Below are 24,380 nucleotides of genomic sequence, written 5' to 3'. Positions count from 1 at the left end.
TCGTAAAATGCACGCCAGCTTGCAGGCCGCCACCCCATTAAGTCCGTACAGAGTTCCGTACAAAAAGCCTCGACGGCCAACCCTCTCCCTCTCCCTCCCTCCTCCTTTCGCTCTGGCCGCGATCGCAGTACGGAGCGATAACCATCGTGCTTCGTTACGCGGTCTTCTTCCCGGGTTGCCGACCCTCTCCTCCCCCTTTTCTATGCTTCTCCCTCCCGGTGTCCCGTTCTTGGCCCCTCTAGGTCTCGTCGACGAGCGAACCAGGGAGGAAGAAAAGACGACGAGTAGAAACCCTAATTCCTCGCAGTGGCGGTCATGTCGGCCAGGCCGTTACCTTATTCGATGCAAGACGTCGATTACGACAATGCCAAGTTCCGCCACCGATCCCGATTCAAGGTTCCATCGCCCTCCTCTTTTCTCAAGATATTGATTCCCGCTCTTATTTTTGATTCCTTTTTCTTTCTTCTTTTCGTAATCCGATCTCTGGGAGCTGATAAATTTCATGTCTGTTAAATGGTTTTGCGTGTTCTTGGTTGGTAATTCTGCGGATTTTTGCGGCTTGATGACCTGGTTCTGGTGTTTCATTTCGAAGTCAGGTCATTTTCTCGTCAAAAAGCAGTCTCGCTTTTAGTTTATTTGTTGTTGTTATTCTTGATCGAGATGTACGTGACCTGGTGGTGGGTCTGATTCTCTATCTCGATTTCTTTTCCGTTTCAAGAGCTGATTGACATTGGCTTTGCAAGCTCATGTCGTTCTTGATCCAGGAAGAAAAGAAAAGAAAATGGGGATCAAGTTAGCAATTTTTCTTGTTTCTCTGACCCTCCATGTTAGTTCTTGATCTGGGAAAGGCGAACAATCACATCTTGGTGTTATGTCTACTTATGTCGTTATGCACTCTGCTTTATGATTTCAAAATTACTAGGCTATATGATTTCAAAATTGCTCGGTTTAACAGTATCTGAAAGTAGGTCTTGCCGGAGGCTGAGTGGGTCTCCTTATTGCTTTTTCAAAATTAAAGAGTTCTTCTTTTGTTGGATCTTTAAGCAAGCCAAGGAATCCTCCAAATGTTTCCTTATGTTTCCTTAACTTAGATAATCTCTACTTCATCGAAGCTGTGTTTTGGATGTGGCATCTAAACACACAGACAGGGCGTTAATGTTTAAAATAAGTTGATACAAAACAGCAAGTCCTGTCATCCCTCCTCATCAGTGTTCTCGATCAAGATGATATGCACCATTTCCTGGTTTTTGTTTGAAAAATTATTTAATTTGCTTTTCAAATCTACAACTTATGTACTCTCTCCTAATTTAAAGGAAATGTTGACTATTTAAAATAGCACCAACCAGATAATTTTTAAATCTTTGTTAAATTGGGTTGTGCTCCATTCTCTTTTTTTGAGAAGTGGAGGGAAAGCTGCTCTGTTGTGCTCCATTCTTGAAGAGGTTTTTATTATGTACATATGATCAAATGGCTTCTAAACCACATTTGCAAAGTGCAGATTTTGAACGTTGGTCTTGTCATGCATGAGAATTGAGGACGACATTGTATCGGTCGAATCCTTTTGGGTTTGAAAACTCAGTTCTGCATCCTTGAATGGGCCCATTAAGCTTTAGTTTTAGTAATTTTTGCACTTTCAACATTTTTGGTTTGAGCTCTGGAGTTTCAGCTGAGAATATAAAGAACTCAAAATGTTTAAAGCATTAGGACAGGTACAAAGAATAAAGGTAAGCAAAAACAATTCAAGAATGTGTATATATCACATAGTGTTCTAGATAGGATGTATTGTTTCTTTATATTCACTTTTTCTGGCAAGAGAAAGCATTTGCATGCCTCATGTTTCACACCATTTCAAAGCGCAAATATTGTTAAATTGTTTGATAATAGCTTGCAACATTGACAATCTTAATGTCAATGAATATACAAGTCTTTGAGGTATGGATTGTAAATCTTCTCCATAAAGAAACAGGGATAAATAAAATAATCTATATTTTCATGAATAATTGTGTGATTTTTCTCTTTTCAGAGTTTAATTGTGGATAAACTACATTTACGCAATGATGATTGATGCACAAATCTGTAGGAGAAAGATTACTAGAACTCATTGTGGTTTTGAACTTGAAACTCTACAAAGGTGATTTGAGCTCAAGTCTCACAAACTAAAATGCAAATCTCGCAAGTTTTCTATTCGAGGAGGTTGAATCTATATGATCAATCCCTTTTTTCTTTCTCCTCAATGATTTTTCAAGATCAAAACCTTCTCTTTTTTGTGGTTATGCTGTTTCTGTCATAACTTGAAACACTGGCATCCTCGACATTAATCATATCAAAAGAGTGGCTGTTTTTACTTAATTGCACCAAATGTGGTAAAATATGTGCTTGCACCTTTTAGTGGCATGGTACCATGTACTCATGCTTAGTCTTATTCCCTTTTTTTGTATCAAGCATCAAGTAGATATATCACAAGATATGGTCTTTTTCCATATTACTTGTCTGGATAATTGAGACTCTGTTGCTATGCGTATCCATATTCACATGCTTGTTTCATAATCATCAGCGGAAGATGAGCTTGTGTGAAATATATTGCAACTACTATATTGTTTTCTTGAGTAGAGTCATGAATAAAAAATAATTTCTTGTTTTTTTGTTATAAGTTATTAAAAACAATATTTACCTTTTGATCTTGATATATTTTATAAGAAGTCAATACTGAAGCCTATAATATGAGTTAAGAGATGATATATTGAGAGGCCTTGGAATGATCACAACTTTGTCTGGGATGGTGGGATATTTTGGGGGCTTGAGGGAGGCTATCCCCTTTTAAGTAGCCCATCATCATCGGCAGAAAAAAAGATTTATTGTTTAACCATGTACTTTGTACGCCTATTGTAGGATAATACCATAGCCTAATCCTGAACTCATCACTGTTTGTTGATTCAAAATCTGTGCTGCTTCAAATTATGTATATTCAATTCTAATCTTGTGAAAATGATGGTTGGAGTTTGGTTCATGATTTGTCACCGACATCCTTAAGCAAAATAATTTAATTTGAGCAGGTTGTCCTGACAGCACATTATATTGGACACTTACTTTCATATAGCACAGGGTGTATATCTAATATCAATTGGAGCAGGAAAACACAGTTTCATAAAGACTGATCTGGTAACAAGGAGACAAGTAGTCCACGAATTATACCTAAAAATTGCCACATATCTTATAAAAAAAATTAAGGAACGTATTGGTGTTTAAAGCCTTAGGTAACTACCATGTTGAATGCAAACTTATGCATAGGTAGGCTAGACCTGCGAGAGCTTCAAGTTATTTGTTCCTTAAGTTTTAGCGTATCATGACTAGATCTGCTGTCTGGCAATAAGGTATGTCCTAATCACATCATATGCTATTAGCTAGAAATGATATTGTTTGAGTTTGCTGAAGTAGTATATTGGTAGAAACTTCAATTATCTCTTTCTTTATTTAGTAGGACAGAGAGATAGAGGCTGGGTAAAAGATATGTGAGTTAATTCAATTATTTCAGGGAGCTAGCTTTAGTGGAAGTAAATGGATATGGATTGAAGAGGGAGGAAGGATAGAGTTATGGGCAGTCTAGTTACACTAAAGAGAGTAGAAAGCTTGGTAATATGCTTATTATTTCATCATTTTTTATTTGAGTAGATTAAAATAAGGTCACGATTTTAGGGAGTAGAGAGACTAGTGCTTATGGAATCGAAGGGGAGGCTGGTTTGTTTGGCTGAAGATTTTGGGTTGTTGCCCTCTATAGCCGAATAGGAAGTTTCCAATTTTGTATGGGGGCATGGCCCCAGTTGATAAACCCCACCCAAATGTATGAATCATTAATTGGTTTTTATGATGCATGTGCGTGTTTCTTACATTAATCTTCATGGAGGGTTGTTGGGATATCGCTAGGGGTGTGTATGGGTCAGGTCGGGCCAGTTTGGAGCTAAGCCCGGAATGGAAGCGATTTAACCGGCTTTCTGAAATCGAAATGGTAACCGAACCGTCTATCTACAAAAACCGCTTAGAATCAATCCAAAAAATTCGGTTCGGTTCGGTTCGGTTTGATTTATCGGATTGATATTCAATGGTTTGAGCTAAGTCTAAACATAAAAAAATATATTTTATATATAGACTATACTAAATGAGCCAGGCTAAGTTTAATCATAAAAATTCTATTTTATATATGAAAGAAGATATAAAAAAAAAAATTGAAATATATATATAGGCACATATAGGTCAGGTCGGGTCAAGACAATTTGAATACATATACATGGGTCAGGTTGGGGCAGGTCGGGTTGGCTTGAATCGGTTTTCTGAAAACTCAAACTAAACCCAAACCAAATTTTTTCGGTTCAAGACTTCTTTAAACCGAATTTGAAAAAAAAAAAAAAACTGATATATACTAAACCGAAGAGACCGGTTCGGATTGGGTTTGCTGTTTGGCCTCTTTTTTGCACACCTCTAGTTATCACCAACAAAATTATGGTTGGGAGCATTTAATAATAGCAAAGAAGGTACTACAATATATGCATAGGACTAAAGAATTTATGCTGGTATATAAAACTAATAAACTTCTAGTTAGTAATATTCAAGATTGTGTGATCTTTCTCAATGCTCATCAGATTTTTGTAGTGGCTGAATGACACCTTTGCACTCCTATATTATGAAAGCTGTTGGTTACGTATGCTGGTTGAACTCACCCAAATCATTTTTCAGGAAACAAATATGCATTAAGTCACTTATAGAGTATTGGAGAACCAAAAACAGTTATATAGTTGTCTGCAAGGACATATTCTTCATTTGAAAAAACAAAATTAGTGATTATGAACATCCCCCTGTCCCTTTATTAATTATTATTCCATTCCAACTTCATATCTTGAACCAGAATATTTTAATTAACCTCTGAATGCCACCTTAGTACTCCTTTATTCTCTTGCTTCTTTCACGATCCCTCTCTTTTCATCTGTGCTTTTCCAATTAATTTAAGCTGCACCAATTGCTCTCAACTTTGTTGCTGCTATTACCCATTTTTAAACCCAACTTCTCCCATAGAGCGTTCTCTTTGTAAGTAATCTCCAGCTATCCTCATCCCATTATCAATTTATTTACTTTACTATGTGCTAAGAGAATTAGCAGGTTAGATGGTAATTTATCAATGGTTCAAATTTCTTCCTATATCATCACCCTATTTAATTATTTTTCTCCCTTCTTATTCAATCCAATCTGATTTGGCATGGCCAAGGTTCACGATGTCATAAGAATCTTATGTAGTTAATTTTTTACCTCATTAGTTGTGATTTGAATACCAAAAACAAGAGATTTAAAAATTTACTTATAGCCAGCATTGTGCTAGCCTGATCAGGCTTCCCTTCAACCTGAGCCTGGCTGAAAAAAATTTCGGGCTTCTGGCCAGGCTTAGGTGAAGCTTGAATTGTTTTAAGGATTTGTCCTGAGCCTGACATGCATGAAGCTCAACCATCTGAAAACCTGAATTGACTGGTAGATTTGTCAGCCTCTGACCTACTATTGCCCACTTGAGAGAGGTGAAGGGGAAGAGAGGGGGCTAGAGGGAAGAGAGGAAGGGAGGTTTTGGGTCGGGATGTTGAGAGGGCAGGAGGGGAAGAGGGGGACATAGATTGGACATCAGAGGGAGAGGGATAGAGAGAGGGATGATCGTCATGAGGCACGGAGGGAGGCACTGAGAGGGGAGGGGAATAGAGGCACATGTGTGTGTCTATGAGAGAGAGGGAGGCGCTGAGGGGGGTGAGGGAAAGAAAGGGAGAAAGATTAGGGAGATGTTGAAGAAATGAATGGATGGAGAGAATGGAAGAAGGGGCAAAGTGATGCGCGGTGAGAAGGGATGAGGGGGAGCAGGGATATTTAGGGGTTTTGGGTTGGGAGCCAGGCTAAGGTTATAGAAGAAACCCTGGCTGAAAACATACTGGGCCTTGGATTCTCATGCTTGGCCCAGAGCAAACGTAAAGCTGGCCGGATCCAATGGACACCAGGTGGGCCCGGGCCCATTTATGGCCTTACTTATGATCTCTACAATAACGATTCAATTGTCAACCGTTATGTTGATTGAACCAATTGTGCTTGAATCCATCTCCGTGCCTCATACTTGCTTCTTGTATTAGCCAGACTTGCTATTTTTTTATGAATGCTAAACAGGTAGGTAACTTGCATCTTAACTGAGCACATAGAAATCTGTAGTTTTCAGCTGATACTAGTCACTGAGTGAAAGTAAAGATGTCCTATCTTTGAGAAGTTTTTTCCATTCTTCTTTCTATTCTTATAAGAAATTAATTTTGGGCTCTTTAAAATCTCTACGAAACGTATTGTTTGCCTTGCAATGATGTCTTTTTCTCCCATCTTGATTCTGATTTGCTTTGAGCATCCAAACTAATTTTGTTATCTATCAAATTTGTGATCTTTTCATAGTGATAGGTTATAGAATTATGCTTTGATGATAAACTTCTATACCTAACTTTTCCTTCTAGGTGATAACTGAGTCATTGATTATTAGTTACATCTGAGATGACATTTATAGTGGTAAAATTATCATATTATGAGTTGAATCTGAGTTTCTTTGTCTGTGCTGTTTCTTCCCTGTAGGTGATTACTCAGGCATTGATTCCTAGTAGCATCAGACATGACTGCAGAAGATGTAGTATAGAAATTTTTTTAATGCTATTGATGATTGCTGGGTTAGCATACTTAATGGTAATGCATAAGGTTTCCAATCATTCAACATCCAGTGCTCTTTTAAATGATGCTTTGGTTGGGGAAAATAAACTTTGCAAGGGAGGTGTCCATACAATTGGAAGATTTTGGAGAAAGCCTCCAAGGCTTCCTCCTCAGCTTCCTTCTGATAAGGGCGTAAGTGTACTTCTGATTTTGATCCAAACAAACTATATCCCATGTCTGAATGGATATCTAGGCAACAAAAGGTTAAAGAGGCGTTTCTCCATGCTTGGTCTGGCTATAAATCCTATGCAATTGGTTATGAAGAACTAATGCCCTTGAGTCATAGAGGAATTGATGGTTTGGGAGGTCTAGTTTCCACCATTATAGATTCCTTGGATACAGCCACGATAATAGGTGCTGATGAAATTGTTTCTGAAGCAGAAATGTGGATAGAAGAACACCTTATGGAAAGAATCAATACAAAAGGGAAGGACAACTTATTTGAAACAACCATTCGTGTTTTAGGGGGCCTTCTCAGTGCTTATCATTTAAGCGGGGGTGAACATGGCACCTTGGAAGGTGGAATATCTGTGAATCTTAAAGGAGCTAAACCAGAGGTCTTCCTGAAAATAGCAAAGAATTTGTCTGACAAGCTGTTAGCTGCTTTTACTTCAAGTCCAACATCCATTCCTTTCAGTGATGTCATTCTTCATGATAATACAGCCCATCCTGCTCCAGACAGCTTGAGCAGTACTTCTGAAGTTTCAACCTTACAACTTGAGTTTAACTACCTCAGTAAAATTTCAGGTGATCGAAGATATGGTTCAGAGGCAATGAAGGTATTGAAACATTTAAGGACGCTTCCCAAGGTGGAAGGTCTGGTGCCTATATACATCAGGTACGAGGATTTTATTTCAACTTGTAATTTAGCAGTTCTGTTCCTTTTGAGTTTCTTTCCTATTTTTAGTAAATGGTGGCATTCATTGTATTTTATTCCTGACAAGTTTTTATCTCGGCATCAGCAAGTGACTTTTAAGAATTATGTCATTCAGTCATGCACAGGATTGCTTTATAGTGCAATTCAGAGTAGAATCAAGTTGACTAAGCTGTCCTTGTGTGCTTCAGGACTATGCACTAACAGTCTTTGGTAGGTGTTTCTGTAGTCATCTTGGAAAAACTTCATTGGAGAAAGTCTTGTTTTTCATCTATGTTTTTCTAATAACACATGCTCTTAGTTAAATTCTTGAGGTAGGAGTATGTTCTTCTAAGACATGATTTAATGCTTTGTTTGAATGCTTCATTTTGTTTGTTTCAAAACTTTCTAGCATAGAAAATTGAGATTAAATGTCACAACAAGTGTGAATCAATCTTTGTTTGCTTGTAATCCTTTTCCATGGAATTTCCTGCTGTGAAGCTTGAAGCAGGCATGCGATGTGCAATGTGCGATGTGCATACAAAATGATCTAGATACACCAAAACCAGAAATCTTAAAAAAAATGATAAAATATGGCGGTGATACTAGTGGTGGGTATTTATGATCCAGCTTGTCAACCTGTTGTGACATTTAATATGAACCTGTTGTGACTACCTGACCAGCAACGAACGCAAGATAAATGGATTTGGGTTTGGCATAAATAGGCCTGGGTCGTAAATGGGTTCACTAGACTTAACCTATTTATTTAATAGGTCAGGTTCTCAGGTTTAGAGCCCTGACCTGTTTAACCCATTTTTACCCACTTAGTGATTAGGTTAGGTCGATACAGTTTGAACCTGACACATTTAAGACTTGTTTAACCCGAATAACACATTTATAAAACCTATTTAACTTGTTCAACACAATCTAATCTATTTGTTGTATGGGTTATGCGGGTCAGGTTGGATTAGCTGTTTAATAAGCAGGTTGGGTTGGATTTCTGACTTGTTTAATAAGTGGGTCGGGTTTTGGTTGACAGGTTTTTCCTAATATGAACGTTTAAACCTGACCAGACCTGAAGACATACCATTGCCGCCGAGTGATATTGCAGTAAAATTTGTGCGTGTGCATGTGTTCCTATAATTTACATGTAGAAAAGCATGTAGTCATGTAAAAAGCAGCTGCAAAATGTGATGGTTATTACAATGACAATCTAATTGCAATATTCAAGTCCACATACTGCATACAATAACATTAGCATCCACAAACACTATGACTTAGTCATTATTCAAGTCCACGTCGTCCATCATTGTTATTCTTTATGAAACTCCGTTATATTCTTTGGGCAATCTCTAACAACTTGAGGCAAAAGTAGGTGCTGTTGCTACAATTCCCTACCTCACCATCAAGTTTGTCCATGTCAGAGACTCCATTAAAGTACTTTTCCTATAAACTTAGGTTATATCTGATACTTGTTAGTTGAGTAATACCTGTTATGGTTCAAGGCAGGACTTACATAAAGAAGCACGAAGCTCATATTTTCTGGAGTTCAGGAAATTGACATGGATATCATATTAAGAAGAACTAGTGCTGAGAGTTTTCCCTTTACAGCATGCAAGATAATTGAAGAATTTGATGAATTATCAAAGGAGAAATATTGTTTTAGATGTAATTCTATGCTTCTTGAATATAAGCTTCAAAACTTGGTTAAGCCATTGCAAGTTGGATGAAACTTCAGCAAGATAGCGCAATCAGCTTAAAGGGGATAAATATGACATTGATTTTATTTATATAGTTTTTGGTTTAGCGCGAGCGTTGGCATAATGGTAAGGTTGCTCTATTGGATCTGCAGCTCATGGGTTTGAAACATAGAAATGGCCTTTTCGTATGTGGGGGTATGGCTGCGTACATTCGACTCTCCCCAGACCTTGTAATGGCTGGAGCCTTGTGCACGAGGCCGCCCTTCTTTTAGTTATTGGTTGAATTTTCTAATTCTTATATATCTCATTGTCCATATAAATCTTATTGCTGCATGCTAGGAACATGTTTGATTGCCTTTTCTTGAATCTTTTAACCAAATGTTTGGGTATTGGTTTGGCAGATTTTCAATGTCCTAATAAATCTGTGCTTCATGGAGTGGGGATTAGCATCTCTCTCTCTCTCTCTTTGGGTGGGGGGTGGGGGGAGAGTGAGGATTAATATCTCACATGAATTGCTTAGTTAAGTTAGCAGCTACAGTTATTGGTTAGATTTCTATTCCCTATATGTCTTATTCTTTTCGTTTTTTTCCCTGTATTTTATGACTTACCAATATATGCAATTTTTCATAAACATTATGGACCTTATTCTTTTGTGACCACAGTCCCCATCTGGTCATTTTAATGGAGACAACATTTGGCTGGGATCTCGTGGTGACAGTTACTATGAGTACTTAATTAACGTGTGGATTCAACAAAAAAACAGTCGCAATAGTCAGCTAAAGTATCTTTATGAGATATATACAGAAGCAATGAAAGGGGTCAGACATCTTCTTGTGCGGGAGTCAATACCCAAAGGGTTGGTTTTGGTTGGGGAGCTGCCCTATGGATCTAATGGTGGCTTCAGCACCAAAATGGATCACCTGGTATGTAACACATCTTAGCATGTTGCTGGTTACAAAACTGACAAGAAACCTATCTTTCTCTGGGAATATTTTATATCTTGCGGTTACATGTAGACAGCTGCAGTTGCTGCAAACTTTTTGATAATCTGTATAAAAAGTTTTTATTAATTAATTCTATTGTTTATAAGATCATGAGAGCTATGATCTTGCATCCATATTAAGAGCTTTCATGTTCGTTTGCTAAAATGTGGCACTAGACATACAATTTATTTTCCATTTTTTTGAGAAAGTAGTTAACATGTCCTGGTATTCTGAGAGAACTACAAAGGAGTCTATGTTTTGCTCTTTCATGATCTTGAATATGGTCAAGGATATACATGAGGAAAAGGCAAATTGATTATTTCTCATGCTGCATGTGACCCGTGCTGGAAACTTGATTCATTAATGCAATATTTTCAAATCTTTGATGAAAGCATGAAGCATACTTATTGGTGTCAAGGTGTGATGAATGAAGTTCATCTTCTCTTGATATGTCATCTTCTGTGAATACTTTTTCATATGCAAACATGTTTCTGATGTTGCAGACATTTAAGGGTCATATGTAAAAAGGCTCTGATTTTGTGACCAGTCACACAATTTCTAAGGACACCCAAATGATGTGGAAATCTTCAGATATAGATCATTGAATGAGAATCTCAAAGGAAACACCGGCATTAGAAGGCCAGGCTTATGCTTAGTTACGGCATGAATTTGCAAGAGAGGAGAGATGGGGTTGTAAGCAAATAGGTTGAGGCATTCGAAGTTGCAGGAAGCAAGGGGTGAAAATCATATTGCATAGGAGGGGGAACGGACTGACTGTTGAATGTCCGACTAAATAGAATGGTGAAGAGAGTCGTTGTGCTTTCCACTTACCTAAAGAATCAAAGATGAGAAACAAGCTATAGAATTTAGAAAGGGATGAGATTACAGCAGCTAATGTACCAAAAATAGAACAGAGCAAAGTGAAATAAGGTGCTTAGAGTGACTGCTTAGAATGTGCATAAATTCAAAAACTCAAGGCAGGAGGTTAAAAAATGGAAGAATCTATGAAGTCCTGAAGGAAGCTACTCATTGATTTTCTTGTGAAATTAAGACAGTAATAGTTATTGACCAAAAAAAAGAGACAGTAATAGTTGTATTGTGCCAAAAAATCACATTGAGTTGATAGAGAATTGACTTGCTGGACAGAATGCTAAATGAAAGCCTCAGGCTTCTAGAAGATGATGTGGAGGGTAATGATCAAACCAAAATAGCTTTTCTTGTCTGCTTTGGCCTTTTGCCATGGAGGGGAAGCTGGAAAATTGATTCTGGCACTCTTTCCCATGACAAAAAGATGCAATATTTGTCGAATTCCAGGCTCCAATGGAGGATCACCCATCTGATCTGAACTCCTTTGAGGAAAAATAAACTACAGCCGTATCAATTGCTATTTTTGTATGGTTCTAAAGAATTTGATCAGTGGCTAGTGATAGGTTATCAGATGTATGTGATGCCCCCTCCCCCTCTCTTCCCACCTATGCAAACATGCATGCTATTGTTGCCACTAGATTGTAGATATATTATTCATGTGTCAAGGTAGGAGCAATTGTTAGCCAAATCATGCTGAACTGGCCGGTTCAGGGCATACCGAACCAGGCTGGTCAACTACCAATAGGAGTGCAATTAAACCGAGCTTAGTTGAGTGGCTAGAGGCTTGAGCTCGACTCAATTCAAAATGCTCGAGTTTGAAACTTGACTCGAGATTGATCGAACCTTAATATTCAAGCTCGAACTCAACTCAATAAAAAAAAGTGATACTTGAGATCGGCTTGACTCGAATATCAACTGCGTTATACTTGAGCTTGAGTTGGAGCTCGAATTCAAGCCTTGGTCATAATTAAAGAATATGGTTAGAAGATAGGAGTTAGGTTAGATTAAACAATAAAAAATATTGTATTTTAAATATTAAATTAATAATATATTATAAATAAAATAGAATATTATTGAATATATATATACTCGATTTGGCTCGTAAGTTTTCGAGTCAAATATTTTGCTATTCAAGCTCAACTCGAAAAACTGTTCAAACTAGAGCTCGATAAAAGTAGTCAAATCGAGTCGAGCTTGGGCTTGAGTCAAGTTTGAGCAACTCACGAGCTGCTCGGCTCATTTGCACGTCTAATACTGGCATAGTTCAATATATTCGATTCGGTATATTAAATGCTTGCTCTAGCCCCTGCGCATTCATTTCGCAGCTTCGCGCCTCTTCCCTCGAAACCCTAGTGGCTTTCATTTTCCAGTTGGCTGAACGATGACACTAAACATCACCGCCGCCGCGGGCAAGGTCCTCTAGATAAGTTTCTCCCTCTCTCTCCCCCTTGATGACAATGACGACCTCTCCCTCTCTACCTCTCTCTCGGCCTCTCTCGCTCTCCCCCATCTCCCTCCCTCTCCCTCTCTCTCCCCCTCGATGATGATGACGGCCTCTTAGTCTCTCCTCTCTTCCCTCTCCCTCTCTCTTTTCCTCTCCTTCTATTTCTCCCCACCCTCTCCAGCTGTCCTTATTTCGATACGTCACAGAATGATAAGGTACAGACCCATACCGTGCCGAACTGGTCACTGGCCGGTACAACCTCTGGTATCAGTTCGGTGACCTTTGTAGGAGACCCTATAGAATATGACCAGATGCACATTTAACTTTGATCATGGTAGCATTGTTCTAGACATTCCAAAGCTCGCAGCTTCCATTTTCAACCATCTCTATTAGAAAAATTATTGTTTTACAATTAAATTATATTACAGTGGGTTTCATTAAATTGCTAGATCTGGTTGAATATAGTTGAAGAGAATAAGTGGATGGAAATGCCTGGACTAACAAATTCTAGCTGTTATGTGCAGTCTGTGGTTTCATATATTTTTAGTTGTCACTTGTAGTTTATGTAAGCAAATGCTGTTTAAGAATTGTCAGGTCTGTTGAAAAGTCAATTCATCAAAGTTTGATATTTCTATTCATATGGTATACAGCATATAGTGAGAAGCATTTAAGAAACTACAGAATAGGCTCCAAAATGCACACTCAATTCAGTTCGCAATTAACTTGTACTGAGTCTGATTATATGCAACCCTGTATAATGCAAAAAGTTGTGTTGTTGGGACTTTGGAAGTCAATTTTTTCAATGCCTTTAGCATATGTTTGCCCAGAACTTTTGGCATCAGGAAACTGCTTTATCAGGATTTTGTCAAGCTTCCATGATCACAATGTATATTTTTATTTCATCTTTTACGTGGAGATGCATCTGCTGCTGTTTTGCAGGTCTGTTTCTTTCCAGGTACCCTAGCACTTGGTGCAACCAATGGTATCACAAAGAAAAAGGCAATTGAAGGTAATTTGTTAACTGCAGAAGACATGGAAAATTTAAAGCTTGCTGAAGATCTGGCAAAAACATGCTTTGAAATGTATTCTGTGACTTCTACTGGTCTTGCTCCTGAAATTGTTTATTTCCGTATTAAGGTGAACTTGCTGCCAAATTGAAGGGATGTTATTGGTATTTGAAAATGAATGGTCAGTTCCTTTCATGTTGCATATTCTTTTGCATTACTGTTTTTGGCCATGCAGATGGTCAATTGAGTGTTTCATTTTTAAATCAGGGTGGTTCTGATGGAGGACCTGGTGGAGGTAACAAGAGCTCCGAGTATGTAAATGATATAATCATCAAACCCAATGATCGCCATAATCTTTTGTGCCCAGAAACTGTGGAATCATTGTTTGTGTTGTATAGTATTATTGAAGATCCAAAGTAAGGTTTACAGCTCTTTCCATTGCAACATGTCTTGTTTTTATATTTGTGTAGTTCTGCATATGCGACATCAACAGGTAACGTGAATGGAGCTGGCAGATCTTTGAGGCCTTTGAAAAATATACAAAGGTGGATTCTGGAGGTTATACTTCTTTGGATGATGTCACAGCTATGGTCCCTCGAAAAAGAGACAAGATGGAGACTTTCTTCTTGGGGGAAACATTGAAGTATTTATATTTATTGTTTGGAGATAATAATGTTCTTCCTCTTGATAAGTTTGTATTCAAACACAGAAGCCCATTCTTTTCCAGTTAACTGATCTGGCTAGCCTCAATACTCCAGCAAACCTTCTAAGTATATCTTGACAATGCAAGCTTGGGGATACTCTGTTATCTCGGGACCTGAGGAAAGTCAGCCATTGTCTTATTGACTTGCCAAAATGATTGACATCTATATGGTTATCAGATTAGTTTCATGGGATTTCTGGCAGTGGACAGGTTGTAGAATATACTGACATCAAGATTCCTCACATGAATACGTGTTAAAAGTGGACATCAAGGAAGTGATTATCCACACTCAGAGTTCCATACAACATTATTCATTAAATCTGGGTTATCACTGCATCCAGTCAAAGCTGACAAAATCATTGTTTATTAGGTGCTGGATTTTCTCTTTTTATTGTGAACCAAGTAGTCAGATGTAACCACAATATAGATTGGCAGTTTAATTGCTGGAGGTATTGAAATTTATATATCTTGTTTACTTTGGGACGTGATGACAAAAATCAGTTGGCAAGTATGTTATATTCTGACTATATCTTATGCATGGGGCTTACAATGTATCTTATGCCTGTGGGTGTTGCTGTTACATTTCTTGAATAGCCATGTCAGTCCACCATGCAGAGCTTGTATTGTTCTCATATCTCAAGAAAAAACAGATGATCCCCATCTCGGATTACCGTAATGTCATCTATTTCTGCATTATCTTGATTGACAACTTCTGTAAGATGATGACCAGCGAACTTCTGACCTGCAATTTTGCAAGACAGTGAGACGACCAATTAAGGATAATTGAGGATAACTCTGGATGAGATGGGATTTTGGTTCACATACAGTTGTAAGTCCTAGTTTAAGGTTTGGATTCCTTTTGGGGGGTGAGATTATTTATCTGCTTGGTTCTTTTATTAGATAATCTATTTATCTGCTTGGTTCTTTTATTAGATAATCTATTTTTCATGCGATTGTCAATTTAGCATTGAACTGAATGGAAACATAATCATCCAGTTTAGTTGACAGGTTTTTCACCATATATTCTTGCCAAATAAATGATACTTACCGGCGATTCTGAAGAGCTCATCCAGAGTACCAGGTAGGCTTATCAGCTTTCCAAATTGTTCCCTTGAACTTCGTGACCTTTGAGAATACATATGAATGGTAACTCTTTTGGTGCTCATTTTTATGTGATTGCTATCAACTAAATGGCTGCCTCTTGTTGAACATGCAGGAAATGTTGAGTGTATGAATTGTTGGCTCCTTTCACAATTGCCTTGGATTGTATTGTTTCTGCTTCTGTTAGTTGATCTGATTTCAATTTGATGATCTTCTGTTGTGAATCTTGTCCTCTTTTTGTGATTTAATAAAAGTTGATAGATGTCCTTCTCTCCTGCTTTCCCAGCCAGATCCTTTGATGTCCAACAATTAGCATCTGGGATATCTATGTTTGCTCCTTGTTCAAGCAACAGCTTGACCATTTCAAAATCGCTGTCTTGAATAGCCCTATGAAGGGCTCTTTGGCCATCTGCATCTGTTGAATTTGCATCAGCCCCCAAACTTAGAAGCTCTTTTATGGAGTCGAGATCGTTATTCTCTGCTTCCTTGCTTAATAGGATTCCTGTGTCCATAATTGGCTGTTTCTGGACCTGATTTTCTTGGTGTCGAGTAGGGAAGTTCTCATATTCTCTGATTGGTCCTCCATCAAAGCTTTCATTGACTAATATTGGATCTTTATGTTGCATAACATCAGATAAGCTTTCGTGTAGCTTCAGCTTCTGTAAAATGATGCACAGAAGCATCAGCTCCTATTTCTGTCAAAATAAGAGAATTATTTAAGAACTCTGCATGGTGCAATTAGGCAAGTCAAATCCAAGATGTACCTGGAATAGGTTGTTCATTACAATAGTCCCATCTTCCATGTTTTCTCTAATCAAGTTCATGAGTCTAATGCTACTCAGCCTCAGTATTTGGGAGAGCTCAATTGTACGAACAGTAAATGGTTGTGGTGTGTAACATAGAACCCCACTCTCCCCAAATATTTCCCCAGAAAATACCCTTCCATGAACCTGGATAAAGGTTAGCAATCCATCTATTAGATGCATGTATTTGAGAACATGTTTTTGTGCGCAGAAGAAAACTCTTACTTGCTCTATTCCGTTAAAGTTTGCTCTTAGCTCCTGCAACAAAGTCAATGCACACACAATTACAACTTAGTGGCAACAATTGCAGACAACTCTAAGAATTAAGGCATCGAGGTTATTGTTACAGAGGTGTAGAGCATATAATTTTACTAAAACTAACCACTGCTCCTGATACTAATATATAAAGATCTGTTGGAGTTTCATTCTGCAGTATTACATCTTCCTTGGGCGGAAAGTATTCAGCCTGCATTTCTGTAACCTATTTACATTTTACAGGAGGAAAGTCGCATCAGTATGCAGGCAATGCTTTGGACCATGCATATGTTAGGGATTTTGGCAATTGCTGCATTTATTCTGTTAAAATTTTGATACCGTACCAGTTGGAAAATGAAATCAGAGGAAACTCCATGGAAAAGATAGACTCTCTTAACAATGGGAAAAAATAAATAGTATGCTATGCTCGAACGAAGGCCCTTCGGGAGGCCGTTCAAAGTTTCTTGCTGTTTCAGCCCCTCTGTCCTGAACCTTAGGCATATGTGAGATAGCATTTGATCCTTTATGTGCTGAGGCAACTGATTTCGTGCTGCAAATTCAGAAGCAGCTTGAATCGTTTCCCTCTGTAGCATCAAAAGAGAAACATCAGCAGGAAAGAGAGAAAATTACATGAACCGTCTTAATAGAAACGTGTGACATCTATGCTCTCTAATAGCTGATTTATTTTCAACTGTTGGCAAACTGTAACGGCTGATGTTCAACTAGCTGGAGAGATCAATTCCATGGTCTCTTCAGATGGTGGAGAACGCCACATATATACAGGCGTGCGCGCGCATACGTTATTCGATAAATTTTTAAGGTTTCCGCTTACAGATTAGAAGAAAAAGACTGTAATTTACTGGGAAGACTGATCAATTTAGTGAGACACCATTGAAAAAGAGAGCATGTATTGCTGACAATTTCAAAATGATATGGAGGTTGCTATTTGTTTTCTACGGGATAAAAATTACCTGAAGAATACATTTATTAATCTTCTATCTGATAATGATTGAATATAATTGTCTATGTTAAATTAATATTGATGAACTTAACTAAGAATTCGCTATTGTGTGATTACTTGTAATTTGCAACAATTATTTGTTTATTGAAAATAATTCTGTGTTAGATTAATATTGATGAACTTAATCTAAGATTTTATTTTTGAGTGATTACTTGTAATTTGTAACAATTATTTCTTTATCTTTCCAACTCATCATCAGGTAAGCGTAAGAAAGTGGACTTCAAAATTTATTGTCGACTGTGGTGAGGGAAGGAAACATACAAAGTTTCTGGTGCGGCTGGTTCCATGAACAACAAGGTTCGTCATGTTTCCAATGAGGTAAGCAGTCAGTCCCAAATTAAACAGCATGTAGAAGATATCAAACAACATTTCTCTCGTGTTCTCGGCATGTAAGTCACCATAACCAGTTGTCAGTGTTGTAATGGACCAGTAAGTTGCCGTTACATATCTGATCCACAGGCTTTCTGATCTGAAATTTGGCATTGCTGCACCTATCCAGGTTCTCTTTGCATCATGGTATCTGTCAGCAATTAAATAGTTGAAGCATCCAGCACAGTGTACTGCAAAAAGAGTGACCTGCAGAGTCAAAGTATGGTTGCATGCATCAAGGCCTAGTGCCATTACCGATACCTAAAAAGAAAGCTAACAAATGCTGAAAACTTACTAAGACAAGCTTTGTGCATCGTGTCCAGAAATAATTGAACCGAATATCCTTCTCAAGCCTAATTAAAGAAATAGTCTGATGAGCATCCATCCTATAGCCATTCAATTTTAAAGAAACAGGATGATATTCTGACCTTGCAAACAGTGAACTGACCCGACGGAGGCGCCACAGTCGGAGCATATTGAGTATTTTGAAAACAAGGCCATTCCCATGACTTGTGAAGAGGAGGCTGAGTGGTTGAAATGGAGCTGTTGAACAGACATCGAAGATGAACCAGGTGGATAGGTACCTGTGGGTTCATGTTGTGTTAACATCACAGAGCTTGGATTTTAACCCCTTGATGGATTTGCGACTTTTAAAGCAGCAACAGAATAATTGTTATCCTCGTACCAACCTGGTTGCAATTCTCTTCGGATCATCAATTAAGAGATAGGATTTTCGATCTAGATATGCGACAAAGAAGGTGAGAACAATATCAACCGCAAAAAAGCTGTTGACAATATTTTCTGCCAGAAAAAGCTTCGTGGGCAGGTATCTCAGAAACGCTAGTTCAAATGGACAGATCCAGGCTGAATAAATTACCAGGATAATGAGGAACATCTCCCAAACTCTGAGGAGAAAACAAAGAAAAGGTAAAAAGAAAATCAATTAGCTATTTCTTTAAATTCTATCTCATGTTGTGATATAGGAAGCATGAAGTGGACGGTTCACCTGTATCGGGGGTCATAAGGAGAAATTATAAACTTTCTCAGCTTGACGGACTGGTTTATGGTTGCTCCCAAAGATGGCAATAGGTCGCTGGCGAAGCTGTAGCCGTTGCATTCCATTTGGAACCCGTCATCACAGAAGCGCTGAAAATAGGATTTTGTGCGGAAGAGAGTCATATTTGCTTTCTGATTATTTAGGTAGCTGAATTTGTTGAGTGAGGGGTGGTCGTGTGGCTTTATATAGTGAAGGCAATGAATACTTGACGTCAGCAGGATCGGAGAGCAAATCCAAATATTTGGTCAATTAGAGTAAAAGGAGATGGAAGAAGGAAAAGAAGGGTTAGTTTTGATCCTATCAAAAGAGCAAGGATAACTGCCGAGTACATCTTTTATGTGAGGTTCTTGGAAGTGGCAGACACGAATCTTTTGGCTGGCAATGGTTAGTAGGCAAAGATTGGTTAATTTAGGGCGGTGGGAGCTCCCTAACCTATTAGTGGATGTACTGGGTGTGAAGGAAATTAGTTGTTTACATTTTGAAGTCAAGTGTCTCGAGCAAAGCTAACCTAGAACAAAGATTGCTGGATTGGGCGCTATTGATTGGTTCCCCGAAAATGCCAGCTTATATTGAAAATAGTCTCCTTGGCCAGGTTCCACGATAACCGCGTGGGAGAAATCCAGCTCTGCAACTTCAGGCACCTTAGCTTCTTTCTCTGGTGTTCGCTCTTCCCATGGTAAGGAAGTGGGCCAGATGATCCTGATGGTTAGCTCTCCAATATTGATTGAATGGTTGTGATTAAAACTCCATCTCTCTTTTGCTTTCTTAGAAGGTGGGTTTTTGGTTTTCCTTTCAGATGTGGCTTGATTTCTGAAGGATGACTAAATTTGCATTGGCTCAGGAATTGCATTTGATTTCTGAAGGAATTGTTCAGGAATTGGCAGCAATGGTTTTGTTTTTCAGTTGAAACAGTCGGATGGAAACTTCAGAGCTATAGGTAAGATGTAAGAAACTGTAGGGTTTATGAGTCAGGTGGAATGGAAGAGTCGTGCAAATCAAACTTGGATGTCGGCAGGTAAATTCGACACAGCCTGCCACTCCGGTCTTAGATGCCTTCTTAACCCAAAACCATGTGGGTCGGTGTGGAAAGCAGTTCAATCTTTCGCTAGATTTCAGTGGTCTAGAAGATTCTGATACGCTGTGCGAAAACCTGGGATAGAAAAACTTAATAACGAACCATGTGTGGTGCTTTTTAGCATGAATCAGCTCATCAAAGAAGCATTATGATATCGTATTCTAGAAATGGTAGTCAATTTTGAATAGGCTCCGGTTGCGTGTTTAACGGGCAAGCCGTGCCTCTGGAGAATTGTGGCAGCTGAAGGAAGAGCCGGGAATGCATGCGAAGGATCATAAATCAGGATCCAATTAATTATTGCCATGTAGAATGTAATCGTCTTCTGGCCAATAGATGGGTCTAGCGGGCTGCTGGTTGGGACCACCTTCCCCGTGATCAAGAGCTGGTTTCTTTATCGTTATGTTCAACAAAGTGTGAGGAAGCTTCCTCGGTTCCTTCCTCAAATACAATGACTCTGGTATAATTAGTCTGCGGTGAGTTCACCTCCTTGTCGTAGTGCAAGGAAGCTTTCACTTATATCAGAATCAATAAATAGATGGGCTTGCCGGTAGGCTACGACTGGAGAGGTCATGAGATAATGGGAAACGATCCCTTCTTGTTAAGCGTTTTGTCCCGTGGCCATTCGTTAACTATTTCGACAAATTATTTTATGGGGAAGAAATTCAGACCGACTTGATTGCCTCCAATTAGAGAGCCACAGCCCCAGAGCTGGGTTGGCCCTTCACGGTGGAAGCTTATTCTTATCTCTTTCTGGCATACTGAGGAGGCTGGTCACGCTCGTTAGCTGGTCCATATGCTGCTGTGGTGCCGTGCGGCTTTTGCGCCGTCGTTATTGGCAGCGTGCTCGGCCACTTGGTGCACGCGGTAGGCAATAATTTCTCATGGGGGTTGGGGGAAAGGTCGGGGATGGGGGTGGCGGCTCCCTTGAAGGCTCATCCCCAACTTTAGTTGCAGTGGTCCTTCTCTCTCTCTCTCTCTCGGAAAAATGCACCAGACGGCCCCTCTCATTTCTTAATCATCAATTATTTTGGGATTTGGTTCACACTTACGTCAACGGTCCAAACTTGTAGATTCCCTCTCATCTTCTCTTGATCAATCATGGAGGAGGTATCCTGGGGTCGGTCTTCTCGAACAATGTAGAACAACAATAATAGGTGCACTAAGTGCATGATAATCTGGCTCATGGTTACTAGGTGTTACTAGGTATATATAAACTATATTCATTGGATCCAACCAAATCACTTGTATTAGAGAATTGAGAGGGCTAATCCTCACCCTTTACCCCATATCAACCCCTCTCCACTTGGCTCCCCACTGTGAAGGACTTGCATATGCAGGGGGTGAGTATTGAATCCCGCGTCCTTGCCATAGAGGGCAATAGTTATACCGTCCGAGCTAAGATTTCGGTCGGGGTCACTTGCTTTGTCAGCACATGGAGACCATGTTCAACAATACACGTGGTCTCATCTGATTTGAGAGGCATGACAGATAATATCATTTGAAGACATGTGCGCGACTCGTGTGTCCATTAATTCCATCCACGAATCCGTGTCAAGCTCTCACAGTCCAAAATCATGTGGGCTGCAATGATCGAATATGACAGGCTAGGCTTTAATAGCAACACAATGATTGGGGCGCTTCATGCAGCCGGATCGTTGAACTCAATTGATTATTTTTTCACGTCTCTAGCCGTAGAACGTCCCTGTTTTCGAAACCGACGGCCTTGTTAGTTTGTGGTGAATTCAAAAGTGACCACCCAATGATGGCTCCGTGTTCTTCTTAGTTAACCGCAGAGCAATGACTCAAGAGTCAAGACCCTGCTCGCCCTCCTCTCCGTGTGGCCAATTGCTCGCCTTCGCTCATTGCGTCATGGTACCCGTGGTAATTACATGTCGCCTTCGCTCGATGAATTGGGCGTGACTCCCAATCGAAGACTATTAATTTCCTCGGTGGTGGGCCGCCGGACTCGGGGCTTTATCCTCGCGCCGGCGTTCGCGAACATTGCAATGGGGAATAAAACGCGGAGAGAGAAAAGGCCGTGGCGGAGACGAAGACTACAAGTAAAACATTCCCCTTTTTATTTATCTAAAAAGACATTCCCCTTTTGTTTGGCTCGGGGAGCTTCACATATCAACCGCAGCTTTCACAGAAGAAGACAAAAGCATGGAATAGAAATTTTGCCTCGTGTAAGCTTGAGTGACGATTGATATGAGAAGCAACGATTTGGAGGGGAGGAGGAACGGATCCTCAGCCCTTCATCGTTTTTTTTTTTTCGTTCTTTAAATTAATTTTTATTATTTTCTGTAGTACTAGCTCCATAAAAGCTAAGATTTGCGTTCTTTTCAACAGAAGTCACAAGATTAATTTGTCAGAGATTCCGTGGGAAAGTGTGTTTAGCTTCTCAGCTACCGGCCTCTGGGAACCCCAGTTTGGAGCTTTGTTGACTACTCTTTCGAATCACCATTGCATGAAAGCTCTCAACCATCGGAATATGATCTTTTCTTCACGATCAGTGATAGTTGCTGGCCCAATTGCTTTTGGTAGAATCTCTCGAAAAAAAAATGGCAAGAGTGCTCTCCAAGTTTGCATGAGCAGCTGGCATTTCGTTCTCTCGAGACTTCTTTTTAAAAATAGGCTTGTCTTTGTACCCTAAAAAGAGAGAGAGAAAGAGAGGTCTTCATGCAAGAATAATCGGGAGGGAGCATGGAGTGGGAATCCCACCATCTTCCGAAAACAACGAGCTACGCGTGGGGTGCGATGCCATTGACAGAGGCAATCCCTTTCACACACTCATGCCACCTATAAGATGCAAACACTTAAGCTTATAAATAGGTACGTATTTTATGATATTGAAACATGAAGCAGCCAAGGTGGCGCTATTCTTAAAGTTTGACCATCCTGCTGATCTCTTTGCTAGCTTTCAAACTCGGCTCCATTGTGCACCGAACTGGTTTCGTTTTGCCTTGAAGCAAGCCTGTACTAGATAGATATTATATCGGGGAACTATAAATGCAGAATTAATTCACTTACTCATAGCTTTCTTTCCCAAAATTAATGGCCCTAAAATTACTACGTACTATAGTTCTTCGGAGACGATGGGTCTTCGAACTTGGAAGCGTGCTGGTGCTGGTCTTTTAGGCTCAAATGGCTTGGCTTGTCCTAAGCTGACATCATAAATATTTAGCTTTAGCGTTTCGCATGACCTACCATAAAGACTTATGGCAGACACTGCAAGGCGACGAGTTAACCTTCTCCTGGAGGGCAAATAATAATAGTTATCTAGGTCGGATCTTTCTTGAAGAAGTTGAGAACAACGTCAGCCTTTAATTTGTCGAAATGGTCAATAAGGTTATTAATTGGCAAATCGAATTGTAGAGTAAACCCTGAAACCAATATGGGCCGTATTGGTTAATACTGGTCACATTCACGGGCTTTCCCCCGGTTCTTTCTTTCCTGGGCCGCCATATATATCTCCAAACATCGCTCTCTTGTCCGATTCATTCCTAGACTTTTAAGTATCAAATGAACGGCCCAAAACTTGTTGATCTTGGCCCAGGTCAATTATAAACATACTCCCATCTTTAATGGATAACACACCCTTCTTGGTGTTGGTCCACTCTATGCCGATTTACCTCATATTTAACACTATCTTGCCGAGAGCCCTTCTTCTCAACCTAGAGCAGATGTTCAGAAGATTCCTATAGGGGTTGTTGGGGAGGGTTGCACCTCATTGCATGGGACATCCTGTGCTAGCCTCTTGACGATGGAGGCTGGGCATTTAGCCCCTGACTATGAAGAGCGAGGTGATGACGGCCAAATACGCTACAAGATTCATTCTTGATCCGGAGTAGGGGTGCAATTTATAACCCAGCCCGTCAACCTGACCCGACGTAAGAAAGTTTGGATTTGACATAAATGGATTTAGGTTGTAAGTGGGCCAATTTATTTAAACTTATTTATTAAATAGGTTGGGTTCAGATTTAAACCTTTGACCCATTAAACTCATTTTGACCCGTTTAATAATTGGATCGAATTATGATCCGACCTGTTTAATCTGTTTAAAATATATTTAACATATTTAAAACATGCTTAACCTACTTTTGACCTGTTTAATCTACCCTGCTTGACCTATTTAATCTACCCCACTTAACCTGTTTAATCTGTTTAAATCAATTTAAACCATCTAATCTGTTTAACCCATTGAACTTATTTAATAAATAGGTTATGTGGGTCGAGTCAGGTTACCTGTTTAATAAACAAGTCGGATTTAAATTTAAAATTTTGACATGTTTAATAAATAGGTCGAGTTTGGGTTGATGAATTTTTGACCTGGCCTGCATCCAACCTAACAACATATCTGACTCAACCAGACTCGATTGCCAC

General features: G+C 39.3%; 2 protein-coding genes across 4 annotated transcripts; one reads left to right on the top strand and one right to left on the bottom strand.

Moving 5' to 3' along the window:
* LOC103703024 (mannosyl-oligosaccharide 1,2-alpha-mannosidase MNS3) lies at positions 1-14,778 on the top strand. The gene is given in 9 exon segments (XM_039129179.1): positions 1-396; positions 6,628-6,897; positions 6,900-7,597; position 8,057; positions 9,975-10,235; positions 13,546-13,743; positions 13,881-14,029; positions 14,107-14,314; positions 14,316-14,778. Coding segments are annotated over 9 exon segments (1,899 nt in total). The 5' UTR covers positions 1-315; the 3' UTR covers positions 14,349-14,778.
* A 26-nt stretch (positions 14,779-14,804) lies between these two features.
* On the bottom strand, positions 14,805-20,844 carry LOC103703025 (potassium channel KAT3). Of its 3 annotated transcripts, XM_008785724.4 has the most exons (11): positions 18,872-20,842; positions 18,555-18,770; positions 18,294-18,449; positions 18,161-18,218; positions 17,758-18,072; positions 16,820-17,059; positions 16,603-16,701; positions 16,446-16,478; positions 16,182-16,367; positions 15,365-16,076; positions 14,805-15,058 (listed from the first exon to the last, which is right to left on the bottom strand). In XM_008785724.4, the coding sequence occupies exons 1-11, from the start codon at positions 19,042-19,044 to the stop codon at positions 14,946-14,948; spliced, it is 2,301 nt and encodes a 766-aa protein (XP_008783946.2). In that variant the 5' UTR covers positions 19,045-20,842; the 3' UTR covers positions 14,805-14,945. The 3 variants fall into 3 exon arrangements, with proteins under 3 accessions (XP_008783946.2, XP_008783945.2, XP_026658774.2); XM_008785723.4 differs by having other exon boundaries at positions 18,161-18,449; positions 18,872-20,844; XM_026802973.2 differs by lacking the exon at positions 18,161-18,218 and having other exon boundaries at positions 17,758-18,016; positions 18,872-20,840.
* Positions 20,845-24,380: the final 3,536 nt, after the last annotated feature.

The sequence above is a fragment of the Phoenix dactylifera genome, chromosome 8 (assembly GCF_009389715.1).
Source record: "Phoenix dactylifera cultivar Barhee BC4 chromosome 8, palm_55x_up_171113_PBpolish2nd_filt_p, whole genome shotgun sequence".
Classification (NCBI taxonomy): Eukaryota; Viridiplantae; Streptophyta; class Magnoliopsida; order Arecales; family Arecaceae; genus Phoenix; species Phoenix dactylifera.
This window is presented reverse-complemented; position numbering and strand designations above follow the sequence as displayed.

Coding starts and splice junctions, on each gene's coding strand:
- LOC103703025 (XM_008785723.4), bottom strand. CDS start 19,044: ATGACTCTCTTCCGCACAAAATCCTATTTTCAGCGCTTCTGTGATGAC. Junction 16,702..16,819: donor CTGATTTCATTTTCCAACTG/GTACGGTATCAA, acceptor AAATGTAAATAG/GTTACAGAAATGCAGGCTGA. Junction 15,059..15,364: donor TGAGCTCTTCAGAATCGCCG/GTAAGTATCATT, acceptor GCAAAATTGCAG/GTCAGAAGTTCGCTGGTCAT.